Genomic DNA, 19,349 nt, shown 5'->3' with positions numbered 1-19,349 from the left:
CTCCATTTAACCAAAGATGAAATCCTGCCTCCATCCACAAATAAACACATCTGAAGTAAATCTCACTCAACGAGAGTGAAACTACTTATTTACATGAATTGAGGCGTTTATCTAAATCAAATGCTTTCACTCATTAAATATCTGAATCTCGTTAGTTTATTCTTTCTCTCCATCGTGTTTCTCCGACTCCATGAACATGACCTACAGCACAGCTGAGATGCTTCAGCTGGAGCGCCAGATAATGAAAATCATACTGTTTGGTGTTTCTGTCACCACAAACTATATGAAAAGAACCGGAACCCCCCCCCCTGCAACATCACCCACGGGGTTCCTGAAGAGTCCCCTTGACGCCTACCATTTTTATCTTAATGTATGATGCCATGATGGAAAGAACCTGGGCAGCCCTGGTTACTCCAGAAATGGGCAAATGTGCACAATTTAGCTTGGTTGTGTTAGTTTATGCCAGCCTATGGTGCTAACTAATGTTATCGTACATTAATTCAAGTTTAAAGCCACTTAAATCTCCTTAATTCCCTCTTCAGTCTGAACTTCAGCAAGTTATCTGGACCATGTCTGAGTTGCTGCTGCCTGATAGACAGATTAGCTATTTGTGAGCGTGAACGTGTGATGAATAAAACTAGCTTATTTTCATGATTTTTATCACTTACCTCCAATGTGTGTAGCAGCCCTACTGGAATGTAATTAATTGTAATTCTGGATTCAGGACCTTGAGTATGTTCTCTCTCCAGGTATGCCCACATCTCTCGCAGAATCACATGAATTTACTTTGAATGAAAATCCGAAGCTTCCAGAAAGAGGTTTACTCAGTTATATAAGAAAGATGACGTCTCTAAAAACAATGACTCGCAGCTATTTTCTAAAACTAAACCTGCTTACCTCTCAGGGCTAGGAACTACATTCTTTTTGTCAGGCCTGGTTTTGGATGGACGTAGACATGCTGTTTCCTCCTCCTTTCCTCCTCTTTGCCAGGCAGCCAAGAATGTTCGGCCCAAACTTGATCGATATCGGAGGTTTTCGTTTGCCCACATTTGACCTTGACTCAATGTGCGTGAGGCTTCCCACACTCAGCCAAATACCTAGCAGGAGGTGGTAGTAATGAGTTACATTTACTCCGTTACATTTACTTGAGTAAGTTTTGGGAAATTTTGTACTTTTAGGAGTAGTTTTGAATCACTATACTTTTTACTTTTACTTGAGTAGATTTGTGAAGAAGAAACTGTTACTTTTACTCCACTACATTAGGCTACGTTGAGCTGTTACTTTTCTTTTATCCCTTTTATCCGCGTACGTGTCAATCTCATGACATCACTGAGTGATTCTTTGGGAAAAATGTTTGTTTTTGCATGTTTTGTCACATTTACACAGACTCAAACACACACACACACACACACACACACACACACACACACACACACACACACACACACACACACACACACACACACACACAGAGTTTCTATGAGTTCATGGGCTTGTTCTAGTTCTACTTGCGGAGACTGGTTAAAAAAGAAAAGTACAAAGGCTTGAAATTTTGTGCTACTTGTGCTTAATTAATTTTTTTATTCTGTTATTTTATTTATTTTATTATGTATTAAAGTACTTGAATTTACTTTAAGATTATTTTAATTTAAGCTATTTTTTATTTTTTATTCATTTTAATTTATTTTATTATTTTATTGATTTAATTTGCCTGAAGATGATTATTTTGTACTTGTCTGTTTGAATGGTATAAATCAGACGTTACTCAACGGTTACTCAGTACTTGAGTAGTTTTTTCACCAAGTACTTTTTTACTTTTACTCAAATAATTATTTGGATGACTACTTTTTACTTCTACTTGAGTCATATTATTCTGAAGTAACAGTACTTTTACTTGAGTACAATTTTTGCTACTCTACCCACCTCTGTACCTAGCACACATTGACTGTTTTCTGTTGTCTCGGGGGCCTTTTGGTCTATCTTGCTCTTGTCAAGATTACGGTATCCTATGCCAACACTAACTTATTACAATTGTGCCACATCTGCCTCATGTCAAGTGGCTCATGCAACACATGCCAAAACCAATGTTTAACCCAGTTGATGAACTTTAGGGCATCTCTGGTCCACAAAGTCTCGATTGTGCCTGCTATCTGGGAGAAATCAGCCCGGTAGCAGCGGTAGCTTCAGATTTGAAGGGATGATGAGAGGATTCTCATTTGGATCTCAGTAAGCATGTGAATTAGTTCATTTTTCCAAGGTATCCAATCGTTCCTATAATTTCTAGAGAGAAAACAGTTGGTCACAATGTCACAGAACCATAATAATGACTAACCTCCGTTCACCCCGATCATTCTGCGCAGGGTGCGGACCCAGTCTTCACAATCACTCTGGGAGTTTGCCATCAACACATACGGACATCGCTCTCTGTCTTTAGTTGCACCTAGGAGATGATGACCGTTATTTTAAAGACAAGCCATTTCTGAATAAAGATTCCCAAAGGAAGTGTCACTTTTGTTAGCTTTTAATATTGCAGACTAGAGCAAAACCTGTGATTCAAAGCCAGTGATAAAATGTAAAAATTCAGTTTCAAAGAACTAAAGATGCCACGAGACAAAGATAGGGCACTCCCAGACACAGTAACGGTGCACAATCTTTCAGATCCTGGAATAATCTCGACCCCCCTTTAAGGACAGATGCCAAACTTACGTGGTACAATCTCAAAGAGATATTTCCCAGGGTCATCTGAGCTGGACGGGAGTTCGTTGACCTTACTGCCGCGCAGCTGGATCACGCCCTGCAGACAAAAGAAAGGATAAAATAACAAGCAACAGTGTGTAAATAATCATATATAAATGCAAGTACACTGTCAATATTACACCCGCACACTTTTATTATATATATATATATATATATATATATATATATATATATATATATATATATATATATATTTTTTTTTTTTAGACCTTGCTCGTACCACTTATTTTCCCCACAAGTGGGCCCTACAAAGTCATCCCATTTGAGGCCCATAATCAGTAATCGAGTTGAGGGGGGATGAGGGGGGGATGCCACCCCCCCCCCCCCCCTCATCCCCTGTAAAACTGCCATCCCCTCTTTCCATCCCTTATGTCATTTCATCAATGAATGTGGTTTTACTGCTATTTCAACATTTAGAGTCATCACCAGAAAAATAACTTATTTGACAATTTTCACCTGTTTCAAGTAAATTTTCACTTGAAATAAGTAGACAAATCTGCCAGTGGGACAAGATTTATCTTCTCATTACAAGCAAAAAAATCTTGTTCCACTGCCAGATTTTTCTACTTATTTCAAGTGAAAATCTACTTGAAACAGGTGAAAATTGTTGTTTTTTTCCAGTGATGAGTCTTGTTTTAAGTGTAATGAGATTTTTTTTACTAAAATGAAACATTTTAACTAGAAATAAGACAAATATTCTTGTTAAGATTTTGAGTTTTTGCAGTGATCCATTTTACTTATCCTGTGAAGGACAGAGTCATATTGATAAGTTCAGAAAACTGTTTTTTGTTGTTGTGTTTTGATGTATTTGATGTAAGCCCAGTGGATATTTAAAGCTTACAGAAGGCTGCATTTAACTGCTGCTATGTCATTCCTGCAGTATTTCTGCAGGTGTTTTGGTCACTGCTATTATTTGTAATATATTATATTATTTGTAATCAGCACAAATGATCTGTCCCCATATGATAAAATCTAACATCCCCCCTGATTTTTTTTTACAACTCGAGTACTGCCCATAATACTGAAACCAAAAGGGACCTGTGTAATTTGCCAGTTTCTAGCTCAAGCCCACTCTGTACCACAAAGCCGACTTTAGGTTACAGTAGATCAGGGGTGGGACATTGCCGTCCTCAAGGTCCGCTGGCCTGCATGTTTTAGACGTTTCCTCGCTTTCGCATGCCTGATTCAAATTAATGGTCGTCATCAGTTTGTTATCAAGGTCTGCACAAGTCTGTTAAGGACACTCGTAACAGGATGTGTGGAAAGAGGAAAACATCAAGAAAACAACAAAAAAAGGACCACAACTGTCCACTTTAATCTAAATAGGGCCCACAAGGACACAATGGCTGAGATGCACCTGTTAAACTCAACAGTTTACCCTCCAAACTACAGTCATGCTTTCTGCAGTGTCTCATTATTGTGTCAAAAGCCTAGGAGATGATGACCATTATTTTAAAGGAGCATGAGGCTCCTTTTAAGAAATTAGACTCTCTAGCGCCACCCTTCACCACGACGGCCGTTGGGGGTACTGCAGCCAACAGCGAAGCCGGCACGGGAGAACGGGGAGAACGTGCATGCAGCGTCATGTGACGTCACATCCGCCGCCCAGCGCGGGAAATTTGGGCCCGAATTGCAGCACATTTTGCAGCACACAGCCTGTTCAAGGCAATGGAGAGATACACTAGAGGGCTCATTATTTTGGGTTTGGAACACTTCATCTGACATTATTACTAGAAAACTTAAAATGTATACGGATTTTTTTCATAAATCCTGCCTCAATCCGGCCTCAAGCTCCTTTAAAGACAAGTCTATATATATACAGATATATAAAAATCTGTCACATGATGGCAAACTGGCTAAAACCTGGTCGTGTCAGGGAGTGGGTGTTTCTATTGGCTGATCTGAGTGCAGATAAGCACTCATAACCCACCACACTGAAGTCGTCTGCAGCAGGCCATGACAATATTTCAGCATCTCTTGTCAAACAGATGAAGCAATCAATTTTGCAACCTCTTCACTATATCTTTTCTCTGTCTAAAGACAGGAGTTGTTCAATATGACTAAAAAATTGCAAAGATTATTCCTTTGTTTAAAGCAGACAATCCTTGCTGTTTCAACAACTATAGGCCTATTTCTATTTTGCCATGCAGATTTTAGAAAAAATTGTTTACAAAAGGATTATTTTTCATTTAAATTCCAATGAAATTCTTTTTAAACATCAGTACGGCTTCCGAAAAAATCATTCCACTTTTATGGCTCTAATTCACCTGGTTGACAAGATTATATCAGCACTAGAAAAGGGTGAGTTTGCTTGTAGTGTCTTCCTAGACTTTTCAAAAGCCTTCGATACCATAAATCATGGTATCTAATTGGCCAAGCTACACAAATATGGCTTCCATAAAGATACTCATCAATGGTTGTCAAATTATGTTTAAAATATAACAGTTTGTCTCTGTAAATGGCTGCCATTCCAACAGATCACAACTTCATTGTGGAGTTCCTCAAGGATCCATCCTTGGTCCACTATTATTCCTCATCTATATAAATGATTTGTGTAACATCTCAAACGTTCTTTCCCCAATTATGTTTGCAGATGACACAACGCTGGTTCTCTGAAACTCAAACTTTAATTCTTTAATAAGTAATGTGAATGCTGGCTTAGATGCCTTTGTCACATGGTTTAAAATGAACAAGTTAACTCTGAATATAAAAAAATCTAATTTTATTATCTTTAGTGGCAAAAAATCATGCAACAAGGATTTATCTAAAATTACAATTGAGTCTACAGAGATGCCCCAAGTATCATCTACAAGATTTCTGGGTATAATTATTGATGAGCGTTTGTGTTGGAGAGAACAGGTTTATTGTGTGAGTAAGAAAATAAACAAATCTATTGGCATAATAAGGAAAGTTAAACACCTTGTTTCTAAGCAGTAGAAACTCTTACTCTTTATTACAGTCTAATCTATCCTCACCTTTCATATTGTAATATTGTCTGGGGGAGTACATTTACAACTACTCTCCATAAAATCTTAATTCTCCAGAATCGTTTTGTAAGACTTGCATCTCGATATGTCTGGGATGCTACTGCTGCTCCCTTATTTAAAAATCTACAGATCCTTGCTATTTATGACATCAACAGTTACCAAATATGCATTTTTCTTTACAAGATATTTTCCTCAGAAGGAAATGTTCCTGAGCACTTTAGGTCATACTTTGCTACAAACTCTCAATTTCATTCTTACTCAACACGGCAGGCCCTAGCCCTACATCCGCTGAAATGTCTGGAATCTAGAAGCCAATTTTTGTTTAGGTATAGAGGTGTCAAAGTCTGGAATAGTTGGTACCGTATTGCAAAACAATCTTCAAAAGTCGCTCAAGAGAACATTTAACTCAACAGTGTAGCCAAGAAAGCTCTTGCTTTTCCCACTGTTAATGTTTCTTTTGTACTTCATATTCTGTGTTGCCATTTGTTCATCATAATATTCATATTTTCATGATCATGTCTTTATAGGTCAACAGTATTTTTTTAATTTTCATTCATGTTCTGCATGCAATTTTTATGATGTATTATTTTTTTTATTTTATGATTTTGTATCCTCATAACTATATTGTTAAATGTTATTAGGTGGGGGCTCCTCATAAGCCTACTGGCTCGCTCGCTCCTCCCTGCACAGTTTCTTTTAGCTGCACTTATTTGTGTGATGTTATTTTTATTGTATGTGCTAAATAAAAACTAAACTAAACTAAAACTGAGGGAAAGTTGGGTTTTTTCAGCAAAGGTGCAAAGCTCAAAAAGAGGAGGATAAATGATCAGGGAGCTCGTCTAAATGAGACATCAACGACATTAAGTTAATGTTGGCACAACACAGAACTATAATTATGCTCAATAAGTACCGACAAAAGAAAAACTTTACTGGACAACAAACAAATTGTCCATCACATCTGTATGATGGTTATGCAGCTGTGATAAGATCCATTTCACCTTTAGTGAGAAACGAGAGCTGCAGGTGGAGAATTGACCTTGACGTAGGGTGTTTGGTGTCGAATGGGCTGCGTTCTTTGCAAAGACAGTCCAGAAACAGCACGGCTTCGCCTCCATCAGCCCACGAGCAACAACGTGACAGGTGTCTTATCTTTTCTGCACCGCTTTTTCAAAAGTTTGTCCAGCTTATCTCTGCCCCCGCATAGTTGAGTCTAGCACATAGAGACTCTGTTTGCGTGGTTGATGAGGCCTCTCTCATGAGGCTTCAAGCATCAGTAGATTGTGCACAGGAAGTGTGCACATTTAGCCACAGAGCTAGTTTTGTTGATTAGGAGCCAAAAGTACTGCATTTCTTATTAAACCATGAAGCGCTTTTGAATAAAAGCCATAGGGCAGCAATAAAATCAACTTTAATAGATGTAATAGGTTTAATAGATGCTTTGTATATTATTCTTAACTATTTGGAAGATGTGAACATGCTGTACAAGACAGATGTATAAAAGTCCAATCCTCACATATAAGTTATTTTGGGATCACTATACTTCTTTATTTGGGTATTTAAGAAGAATGCAATACATTTTCTTTTTTAAATGAGTTAGATTAGGAGTCAGAGGGTGAGCTCTTCCACAGCGTCTCACCTGCACCGTGGTCTCCTTGTCATCCTTGTGGTAGGTCAGGGTGCTTCCTCTCAGGACGAAGTAGCGCTGCTGCCAGTTCTTCACCAAAGACCTCTGTTGTTTCTTCAGCCAGCCCGTCTTCATGGGCCTCTCCATGGACCTGTGGGAGCGCGGCGAGCCCGGGCTGGAGCCTCCCTCTCCAGGCATCACACTCTTGGATCGCGCTTGCCAAACCACACAAGAAAAAGCAAAGGGTAGAAGTGTTATCGGCCTCCCCCAACATCCTCCACAGCACTCCGCTGATACACAACCCAAACATCTGCAGCGCTGAGCTATGACAGCGCACTTCCTCTTTTGATATGAATATGCATCAACCTATCAGCGCTGAGATAGACCAGCTTTCTGTCACCGATATTTGTTACCGTCTATTCAAGCTGAAAGGAAACCACTGCTATTAGCTGGCGAATCACCTCCGTGCATGAATGCAGCTTTGACTGCTCGACGTGACGGACCTGGCAAGGCTGACGATCAGAGGTCAGATAGTCCAAAATTTCACTATCACCCAAGGTGACCAAACTTACTTATGATTTTTGAACATATCCATGTCTGTAGATGATATTTTGGTACGATAAACCTTCCTGAGTGGCAGCTGGATCATAGTTATCAGCTCGAAGTTACCCACCCCCTTCATAAAATTACATTTTAGATGCTGCTGCATATCCTGGTTTAGACTCATGTACAGGAAATCTGTCAATGTTTCACAATATTGTCTTTGGTATCATTTTAAAGGGGACCTTTTAATCATTCATTGAAGCTAAGATGTGAATCTTTCTGACCAACATAGAGGTCACTGCAGCTCTTTGAACTATAAACAACACACATTTTTACACACTTTTCGCCTAAATGATATACTATCTTTTAGCCCTGTGTCAACTAGGAACAACAGAGACACAAAATACAAAAACTGGAATACTCACAGGACCATATGGATTCAGGAAATGTATAATATACCTAGGGCTGGGCGATATATCGAGATTTTAATATATATCGATATATTTTCAAACGCGATATGTTACGAGACAATATCGTTTATATCGATTTATTTTTTTTTATTTTTTTTTTTAGGATTTTGATATAGTTTGTTTTGTGACAAATTGACTTGAATGTTTTATTTGAGATTTGCACAAATGTTTTGTTATTTGCACAACTGTCAACCTCAGTGGAAAAGTCTGCCTGTTACTGTCTACATTGTATTAATTGCACAGTGTATTTTAATTTAATTGTTATGCAGGAAAGGGATATTTGTTTTATTTTATTCAAGAAGCATTTTTATTCTATATATGCAGGCAGTTTATTTTTATTTCATTTGTTTTATACATTTTGATATTGTGCAGACCTCTGTTAATAAATGTACCTGTGTGACATTTGGCACGAGGCATTGTATTAAAACTGACTGTTTTTTTAAGGGTTTGCCTCAGAAAAAAATGAAGCTAACAGAGATGCTATGCTATAATGCTTTGGGGGAAACCCCAATTATGGCACAGAAAAAATATCGATATATATCGAGTATCGCCATTCAGCTAGAAAATATTGAGATATGACTTTTGGTCCATATCGCCCAGCCCTAAATATACCCCATACTATATTGTTGTTACCGGTCATTGTGAGCCTTAGACTAGAAGAGCATCATTATCAATCAATCAATCAAATTTTATTTATATAGCACCTTTAGTCCAAGTACAAGTACAATACAATACAAGGTGCTTTGACATTTTGATTGAAAAATAAGCATAATAAACAAATAAAAACTGGGAGACCAATGCACCCTGACATACAATATAAAATATATACGATTTATAAAAAGATAAAGGTTCAAGGATTAAGGCTAAAAAAAAAATAATAATCTCCTATGAAACTATAACAGCCACTAGGCTGATGTCACAAACTGGTCTTTATCATGCAAATACACGACATAAAGGACACCACAATGAGATAATAAACCAGCTTAGTTTTATAAAAATTAGAGACACAAAATACAAAAAATACAACAAAAAATAAATAAATACAAAAACTGGAATACTCACAGGACCATAAGGATTCAGGAAATGTATAATACACCCAATTTAGAATCATCAATTAACCTGAAGGGGGTGGGTAACTTCATGAGCTGATAACTATGATCCAGCTGCCACTCAGGAAGGTTATCATACCAAAATATAATCTACAGACATTGATCTTTTCAAGTAAGTTTGGTCACCTTGAGTGGTGCTGATATCTGGTCTGGCCCATGGACTAAGGCTCTATGTTCAGGTGTCAGCCAGGAGCTCTGTGGTTCTGCAGAGCCATGAATGTGATGAAAAAGTGTGTCAGGGGTGTACGTGGCCCAGAGGAGACAGAAGTGACACGCATAGGGTTGCCACCTTTCAGAAATAGAAATAAGGGACGCCCTGATTTCAGCAGCGCAGGAGCCAAAAAAAAAGCCCCAAAACTTCTAAACTAAATAAAAATGTGTTTATTTTATATGAAAAAACAAAATGCTTTGATTTAAAGTTTAAAGTGCTTTAATAGCATTGAACCTGCATGACTGTACAGACAGACAACCATACTAGCAACTGAAATAGCCTCCTATGCTTTGTATGTCCACATCAGCCCAGATGTATAATATAGCTACAGGTGAAGAATATGGTGTAAAAGTTAATTTATTTCAATAATTCAACTAGAATATGGTGTAAAAGTTAATTTATTTCAATAATTCAACTAGAATATGGTGTAAAAGTTAATTTATTTCAATAATTCAACTAGAATATGGTGTAAAGGTTAATTTATTTCAATAATTCAACTAGAATATGGTGTAAAAGTTAATTTATTTCAATAATTCAACTAGAATATGGTGTAAAAGTTAATTTATTTCAATAATTCAACTAAAATATGGTGTAAAAGTTAATTTATTTCAATAATTCAACTGGAATATGGTGTAAAAGTTAATCTATTTCAATAATTCAACTAGAATATGGTGTAAAGGTTAATTTATTTCAATAATTCAACTAGAATATGGGGTAAAGGTTCATTTATTTCAATAATTCAACTAGAATATGGTGTAAAAGTTAATTTATTTCAATAATTCAACTAGAATATGGTGTAAAAGTTAACTTATTTCAATAATTCAACTAGAATATGGTGTAAAAGTTAATTTATTTCAATAATTCAACTAGAATATGGTGTAAAAATTCATTTATTTCAATAATTCAACTAGAATATGGTGTAAAAGTTAATTTATTTCAATAATTCAACTAGAATATGGTGTAAAAGTCCATTTATTTCCATAATTCAACTAGAATATGGTGTAAAAGTTAATGAAAATACGGTACAAATCGTGTCCCGTATTAGTTCAATAAGGGACGCAACATTTTTTTCTCAAATAAAGGACAATTCCGTATTTTACGGGACGGGTGGCAACCCTAGACACGCATGGTGGTACAAACGCAGAGATAGCTGGAGTCAAACTGAGCCCCCGCTTCCTCTGTTGTTATTAAATTCACCGTGTCTTCTCAAGCGAGATGACAGAGGAGAGCAGAAGAAGAAGGGCCACAGGGGAGTAAACAGGAAGTCGTTGCATCCTTGTCAGAGGCCCACTACACTTTGAAGGCCTCCACCTACGCGCCTGAGAGTCCTAACGTAGCACCACCCTCGCCTGATTCGTGGAAAGTTAAAGTGCTGTTGAAGAACCCCCGACCCCGCACACAGACTGGTGTATTCTATTTCTCTCATCACCTTTTTAGTCTCTCTCGGTGCAAAATAACAGTAATTCCCCCCTTTTCTTTTTTTTACAATCTTCCCTACAAAGTACTGCTTCTTACCTGTATGTCATTCAATGTTATATGAATTTAAAAAAGGTCTCCAATGTAAACAAGTGTAATGCTTTCTTGGAATAATGCCTTTTAGTTGACTTTGTATCAGCGAATCTGTACTGTCATGAAACTGTACCTGATCCTATGCAATTCTTCTAATACATTCTTCATCAATCAATCAATCAGTCACTGCATCAATCATAGAACCAAGGGGACGTCACAGATATGGGTCAATGACGTGACGCCTATATTTTCTGAAAAACAGATTTTTTTTCAATTCAAAAAAGGTTTAAATGGATAAAAAAATACCATATATATGAACTACCTGTCCCACATATGGACTCACTTGAATTTTACAAAATATACTAGTTATTTGGGATTTTGTTGTTGTTTTAAGCATCAAAATATCATGTGGTGCGACCGTCCGACCATGACTCTTGTTTTGAAAACTTTTTTTGAAATCACTCTAAATGTATTTAAATCAATCTTCTGCCCTATCTGGCATGATTTCCGAACTGTCTTGTAGTGTGTAAGATTGCAACACATTTGTATTTATATTTCCATCATAATATACAAACAAAGTTTGACTGATGACGTCCATTTTATAACCATTAAAAAAAAACAACCATTTTTGTATAATACTGAAAACTTGTAAAACAAAAGATGTCAAGATGTTAAGGAAATTAATGTATTTTAATATGAATCATGGTTGCACAACATTACTTTTTTTTAAGGCTAGTGCCAATTCATCTCGACAAAAAACTCAATTTAAAATGTTTATATGAATTTATGTGTACACAACATTCTTAATGTTTGAACTACTGCAAATAGATATTCTTTTTTTTATTATTTTAAAATTGACCTGTTGAAAATCCTTATTCGTCATTGACCCATATACACAACTTACCGTATATGATCAATCCAGTGAAGTAAAGCTCAAAGCATCGTTGACGTAGTCACTGGTGATGTGTGCTGCAAGCCAGCAGTCGTTAACGCCATGTCGAGATTAATGTTGAAGTACAATTTTCGAGAATAAAGTCGAAATGTCGAGAAAAAAGTCAAAATCTCGAGATTTATGTTGAAGTACAATTTCGAGAATAAAGTCGAAATGACGAAAATAAAGTTGAAATGTCGAGGAAAAGGTCGAAATGTCGAGAAAAAAGTCAAAATGTCGAGATTAATGTTGAAGTACAATTTTGAGAATAAAGTCGTATTTCAACTTTATTCTCGAAATGTCGACTTTATTCACGAAATTTCGATTTTATTCTTGAACATTAATCTCGACATTTCGACTTGTGTAAAGTAAAGATCTAAGCATCCTTGACGTAGTCACTGGTGATGTGTGCTGCAAGCCAGCAGTCGTTAACGCCACAGTAAATCCAGGTGCACGTGGGATTTGGGGCACTAAACTCTTCAAAACAACGAAAAGCATGTTTGGAAATGATAAAGTACATTCCAGCAGGTTTAGATAATGAGAATGCATCTTGCGCAAAGCAAAGAGCGTTATAACTGTCCTGCGGGAGAGACAGATCAGTTGAATGACGTGATCAAAGGGTCCTTATCTCGGGCCGACTGGCAATTAACGCCAGCAATTAAAAACAAGATCAATCAGAAATTGTTGAAAAGACTTCCTCTCTCAAAGCTGATGTGTCAGCTGATGTTTGAGAACGTTGGAGGGAACTAATGAAACACAGAAGTTTTTATGAGGGATGTTCCTGCTTCACACAATCAGACTCCATGTGTGTTTTTGCTGGATTTAAATATTGTTTTGTTTTTGGTTGTTTTTTGACTTTTATTCTTTAGAAACTCCACAACTTGATTTTGATCACTGTCATGCCAGAGTGATTCTCAGTGACGCTGATAGATGTCAGGTAGGGATGGGCGGTATGGACTAAAAAATGTATCACGATAATTTCTGGCATTTATTTTCCGATAACGATAAAAATGACGATAAAAAAAAATACCAATTCAACTCCATCTTTTAAACTATAAATCTATCACCACATTCAGTCTTTGGAGCCCCCAAAACAAGTTTTCTTAGCTTATAAAATCACAAAGTAGAAAAAAATACAACTTGATAAATAAAGAAACAGGACAAATAAATAAAAGTTCACTGAAAATAAAATCCAATCAGTGATGACCTCTTCTAATATAAATAAAATGTGCAAATTAACCTGTGGTTGGAACATGCCACAAATTAGATACTATTGCAATTTTTTTTCGTAATAGTCAAACGTTATATCAAAATGTAACAACCATTTCCTTCTGTTTTTGCAGACTGCACATAATAGATGATGTTTGCTCCTCCTCCATTTTTTAAAAATCCAAACCAGTTCCAGCTCGTTTAACGACGAGCTCCTCTCTCTCAGATCCGCTTTCCGCCATGTTTGTTACACAAAAACGTCATCAACGGGAATTTATCGTTTTTACCGCGAGATGACAAATTCTTACCGTGGGGAATTTTTTTGACGGTATATCGTGAACGGTAAAATATCGCCCATTCCTAATGTCAGGACCAACCTTGCAGGGTAGTCTTTTGGTATCGATTGTGACATATTACGCCCCCATATCATCACACTCCCACCTCTGTGCTGCTCTACAACGTCGTGGTGATGCTGGCCGGGGCGAAACCAAACATGCTGGATCCCAGCTGGGCTGTCCCGTTGCTCCCGTTGTTAATCACCTGTAATATGTGGAGTGTACCTGTGAAGGGACTCTTCGTAGACCACCTTTCTGAACACTGTTTGGCCGTGTGGGTACCGAGGTGAACGTTTCACATGAGAGGGTGTCATCATTTGCATGGTCGGTGCCAGGCTGAGCCGTTTCTGTTGTTTCGTTTCTAGGTTGTACACCTGTGTGGTTTTATTTCTGGGGGATAGTCAGTGTGGCGCTGATTAATGATACCATGGTGTGTGCTGCTCCCCCTGTGCACTGCCACAACTGGGCGTCCACTCACTTTTATTTGGTGACCAGTGATCCCGTATCCCTTTCCATTTGTGTAGATATCTACTTTTGTAAATATCTCTTTGTGCTGAGGTGATTCTGGTTTTGTAGATAAACATTGGTCCACATTCAGACAGTTCTGGTGTTCACAGGTCATCACTGATAAGGCCCGAAATCTGGACGTAGTCATGGACTACGTTTACATGCAGTCAAAATAAGGTCAATATTCCGGTTACTGAAACATTCGGAATAATCTGTTTACATGCGTAATTGTAATCATTTGGGATATCTCCATCAAACCAGCGACGTGCGGAGAACGTCATGACACAATTCCCGTCATTTCCGCTTCTTCTTCCTGTATCCAAATCCAAATCAACAACAATAACAGCAGCACGGCGGATAATGAACAGCCCAGTAGAAGTTTTGTTTCTCGGCCTGTAGTTCGCCTTTTTCAGCGTCTTCCAGCGGTGCTGGATCTGGTCTGGCATTCGTACAAATCCTGCTTCGCGCAACTTTTTGCTCAGCTTTTTGTAAATCTCGCTATCCCGGTACTTTCTACCGTCTACAAATGCCAAAATGTTCATATCCTTCATTACATTTATGAAGTGATTAGTCTCCTCCTGGTCTTGCGTTTCGCCATGTTTATAAGAACTTCCTGGACTCAAAAGACCAAGATTCCTTGCGAAAAGAACATGCGCAGAAAGCAAATTCCTGTTCCGTTTGATGGGGAAATCCCGTTTGGCATTTACATGACCAAATATTCGGGTTTTAAAAGGAGGAACCCAGGGGTCATATTCGGGTTTTTAAAAACCGGAATATGAGCAAATTCCGGTTATTCAAAGGGGTTATTGGTGTTTACATGGCCGTGCGCAACCGGGTTATTGCTAATATTCCGGTTAGAAAAGGGTTATTGATGCATGTAAACGTAGTCACTGACTCAGAGCTGAACCTTCAGAGACACATGAAGAAAAAGTCGGCCTCTGTCACCTGAAGATCTCCAGGATTATGGGTTTATGTTCTGTCGAACTGATTACCGCAACAGGTCTGCCTAGAACAGGGGTCAGCAACCCGCGGCTCTAGAGCCGCATGCAGCTCTTTAGCGCCGCTCTAGTGGCTCCCTGGAGATTTTTCAAAAATGTTTGTTTTTCTTTTTTTTCTTTTTTTTTCTTTCTTTTCCTTTTTTCCCTTTTTTTTCTTTTTTCTTTTTTTCTTCTTTTTTTCTTTTATTTCTTTTTTTCTTCTTTTTTTTCCTTTTTTCTCTTTTTTTCTTCCTTTTTCCTTTTTAATCTCGACATTTCAACTTTTTTCTCGAAATTTTGACTTTTTTCTCAACATTTGGACTTTTTCTCGAGATTGTACTTCAATATTAATCTCGACATTTCAACTTTTTTCTCGAAATTTTGACTTTTTTCTCGAAATTTTGACTTTTTTCTCGACATTTTGACTTTTTTCTCAACATTTCACCTTTCGCCATTTACCTTCATTCTAAGGCTTATACAAGACTTTTCATTTTTTGCGGCTCGTGACATATTTGTTTTCTGTGTTTGGTCCAATATGGCTCTTTCAATATTTTGGGTTGCCGACCCCTGGCCTAGAAAGTGGATCAGACAGCTACAGCTGATCCAGAATGCTGGCCCAGGTTCTCACCAGAACTAAGAAAGGGGACCACATCACTCCGGTTCTGAGATCTTTACACTGGCTCCCTCAGAGAATAGACTTTAAAGAACTTCTGTCAGTTTATAAATCACTGAATGGTTTAGGACCAAGATACATCAGACTCAGAGACTTGTTGTTGCCATGTTGTCAACCATCTCAACATCTACTAGGTCGACTCTGTGTCTCCAGAATCAGAACCATACATGGAGAAGCAGCATTCAGCTTAATGCTCCACAGATCTGCAACACACAGAAACGCTGAAACCCTCCTCTAAATCAAACATGTTCACAGCTGCATTTGACTGAATTATTTCAACATATTATGAATTTAGATTTAATGTTAATTTCAGTCCTAAACTGCAACTTTAGTTTAAGTCTAACTTTTCTTTATTCTGCCACTGCACCATAGCTTTTAACTTTACTTTTCCTGTTTTGATTGTGTGAAGCAGCTTGAATAAACTCGCCGTGGCGTTTATGCAGGTGTCCTGGGTGATAAGCTGAAAACACGGTGTGATGTTATGTGTTTCTGTTCTCGTTTGCAGCGCAGGTTCAGGAACTTTATCAGGTGATTTGATTCACACAGCTGTTTATTTTCATGGCCTGCAGCTGCAGCGGCTCCGTGAGACCGCTCAGCTCTTTACGGTTCAGGGGGAGTCGACGGTATCGTCTTGCTGGACGTTTATCTCTTTTTTTGGGGGGACAGGTGCTCCCATACAGCCACTTTTAGTTATATGGGGTTTGTTTTTCCAGCTAAAGTCCCTCAAGCATGTTTTTTTTTTTTTAAATAGGTCATTATTCTGTATTTGAAATTCAGAAATAGCACCACCATCCAGCGGTGTTGATGGTTTATTTTCAGTCATTTCCTAATAACACACATCCCAGGTCGCCTCACGTACATTTTTTTTCCTACAGACTCATCACTCCGGCACTTTAGAACCAACTTGTTGTACATTTTTTTTCCTTTAATATTATTTGCTCTTTTGTATTGCACCAATCACCACAACAAATTCCCTGTGTGTGTTAAAGTACTTGGCAATAAACTGCTTTCTGATTCTGATAAAGTGACATTGCAGAAGAATTAGTCTTGTTTTATGTTTTCCAGCACCTCAAACAGTAATCCCGCCCCTCAACCAACTCAACCAGTCAAACAACATGTTTCTGTTGCCAATCACCTGTTATATGGAGTTTGGGAACATAAAACCCTCAACCCATCTGGGAATCACTGCTTCTTCTTTAATAAACTGTTGCAAGTGCAAGTGGATCAGTACGGAAGAGTATTAGGGCCAGGCAGAAGAAAAAATAAAAAATAATAATTTAGAGGAGGAAGATTTTTTTTTCATTATGCACTTCGAGAAAAAAGTCGAAATGTCGAGAAAAAAGTCAAAATGTCGAGAAAAAAAGTCAAAATGTCGAGATTAATGTTGAAGTACAATTTCGAGAATAAAGTCGAAATGTCGAGAAAAAAGTCGAAATGTCGAGAAAAAGGTTGAAATGTCGAGATTAATGTTGAAGTACAATTTGGAGAATAAAGTCGAAATGTCAAGAAAAAAGTCAAAATGTCGAGATTAATGTTGAAGTACAATTTCGAGAATAAAGTCGAAATGTCGAGAAAAAAGTCGAAATGTCGAGAGAAAAGTCGAAATGTCAAGATTAATGTTGAAGAACAATTTCGAGAATAAAGTCGTATTTTAACTTTATTCTCGAAATGTCGACTTTATTCACAAAATTTCAACTTTATTCACGAAATTGTATTGTGCACAATAAAAAAAAAATCTTCCCCTCTCAAATATTTTTCCTCCTGCATGGCCCTAATACTCTCCCGTAGATCAGAGCTTCTGGTTTCCTGGTTTACATTTTCATTTGCTCTCAAGTTCAACTGACCTTTCAGACGTTCATGAAAGACCTGGATGCAGTGTGCACTCACATGCACGTCAGCGCAGTTGCATAAGGCAGCCACACCGGCAGAAAGCTTGCCGAAACTGTGCTCTTGCATCAGTTTCCTGCTGAAAAACCTGCATCACTCCTCTTCTAAGACCACAAATCAGTCACCCGTCATGGTCCGTGAGAAACATCTAACAGAGAAGAGTCGTGCAGGACCAGCAGCTCTGGGGGCTTTTTACACTCATGAAAGATCAAAAACAAGATAAAAAAGAGTTTGCAGGAGAACATTACTGCAGAGGCAAATGAAATAAATGCAGTGCAGGCAAGCTACTTCCTTCCACTGGCCTGAACACTGAGCACGCCTGATTTGTAAAAAGGGATCAGGGCTCAAGCACAAACGATGCAGGTTGTGAACGAGCTGTGGGACTGAACGGAACCATCTTTTGGGATGTTGTAATTGTTGTGCCACCCTGAACAAGCGCTGCTAAACACATTTAGTCAGGTTTAGTCAGCTGCGTGGTGACTGTGAAATACCTGACGACACATGGTTGCACATTTCCACACATACAACCACAAAAATTGGAAGTTTTGGTCATTTAAAAGAAGAGCTTCACACATTCTAACCCTGAACTTTGAGACCACAGTGATATTTGTTCCAACCAACTCTGGTTAGCGTCAACCGCTCAAACATCACTGTGCTCACAGACCCACACATAGCAGGCTTCATGAGTCCTCAGACATGTCCTTTACCGACAGAAAACCCCTTCTGTTTGCAGGTTACTAGTTTATACTGGATATAAGATGGAGAAATAGGTGAACAATGAAAAATCTGAAGATGTAGATGAGATGCAAATTTGAAAGTACAACATCCACTGTGAAAGTATCCCCCGGATTATCTGAGCCAGCTATTCGTTTCAAAGAAAATGAGTTTCTCATCACCCAATCCCTACATGGATAACAGCTAAAGTGTCTCAAATGTGCAGTGAGGAAGTGTTGCATCCACCTCTGGCAGGCAGTGAACGCAGCACCGGCAGCATCTTACCTATTCGAGAGGTCTCAGCCTTGAAGGTGCTGAAGTCCCAGTTGCGAGGTAGTTTCAGAGACATTATCCTTGAGCACAGGTCAGCGGCTCAGCTCACCCACACATACACACACACACACACACCCACACACACACACAAAACACACATGCACACAAATTGGTGATAACGCAGATCACACTTCCTACTTCCTGTGCTAACTTTTCTTCTTCTTTTTTGCAGCTCTTCTCAACGCGTCACGTCATGCTGCCTTTACTTCCATGTTTCTATTTGTTCTGATCAAGAGCTGCTTTATGTCGTTTTTCAGGCGCATACGCTGAAAGGTGCAGGCCTCCAGGATGTCATGCCGGGAGGAAGTCCTCAAGTGACTGATGTGCAGTAGTGTCTTCAGACAAAAAAAAAAACCCCACCAGTGTCTTGATAGAGGAAATGCTTTTTTCCTCTTGCTAAGCATGTTGGTGGCACAGCCCAGACTGCAGTCGTATGAACAGGCAGTCCCGTCATTCACAAAAAGCCCAAGGTGAAAGCTCTGACCTCTACTGCCCCTTAGGATACACTTGAAGTAACATTTCTCCATTATTTACAACAACAACAAAAAAATCATCAGCTAAACATGTCCCAAA

At 38.3% G+C, this 19,349-nt stretch overlaps 1 protein-coding gene across 1 annotated transcript in view; it reads right to left on the bottom strand.

The window, feature by feature from the left end:
• arhgap25 (Rho GTPase activating protein 25) overlaps nucleotides 1-19,090 on the bottom strand; it is a 53,890-nt gene extending 34,800 nt beyond the window's left edge. Inside the window, exons 1-4 of the mRNA XM_061730435.1 lie at nucleotides 18,729-19,090; nucleotides 7,381-7,583; nucleotides 2,707-2,794; nucleotides 2,333-2,440 (exon numbers count right to left, since the gene is read on the bottom strand). Coding sequence (XP_061586419.1) covers nucleotides 2,333-2,440; nucleotides 2,707-2,794; nucleotides 7,381-7,583; nucleotides 18,729-18,792 — 463 coding nt within the window. The 5' untranslated portion in view covers nucleotides 18,793-19,090. The remainder of the gene's footprint in view (nucleotides 1-2,332; nucleotides 2,441-2,706; nucleotides 2,795-7,380; nucleotides 7,584-18,728) is intronic.
• Between the last annotated feature and the right edge of the window lie 259 nt (nucleotides 19,091-19,349).

Source organism: Cololabis saira, chromosome 9 (assembly GCF_033807715.1).
Source record: "Cololabis saira isolate AMF1-May2022 chromosome 9, fColSai1.1, whole genome shotgun sequence".
Classification (NCBI taxonomy): Eukaryota; Metazoa; Chordata; class Actinopteri; order Beloniformes; family Belonidae; genus Cololabis; species Cololabis saira.
This window is presented reverse-complemented; position numbering and strand designations above follow the sequence as displayed.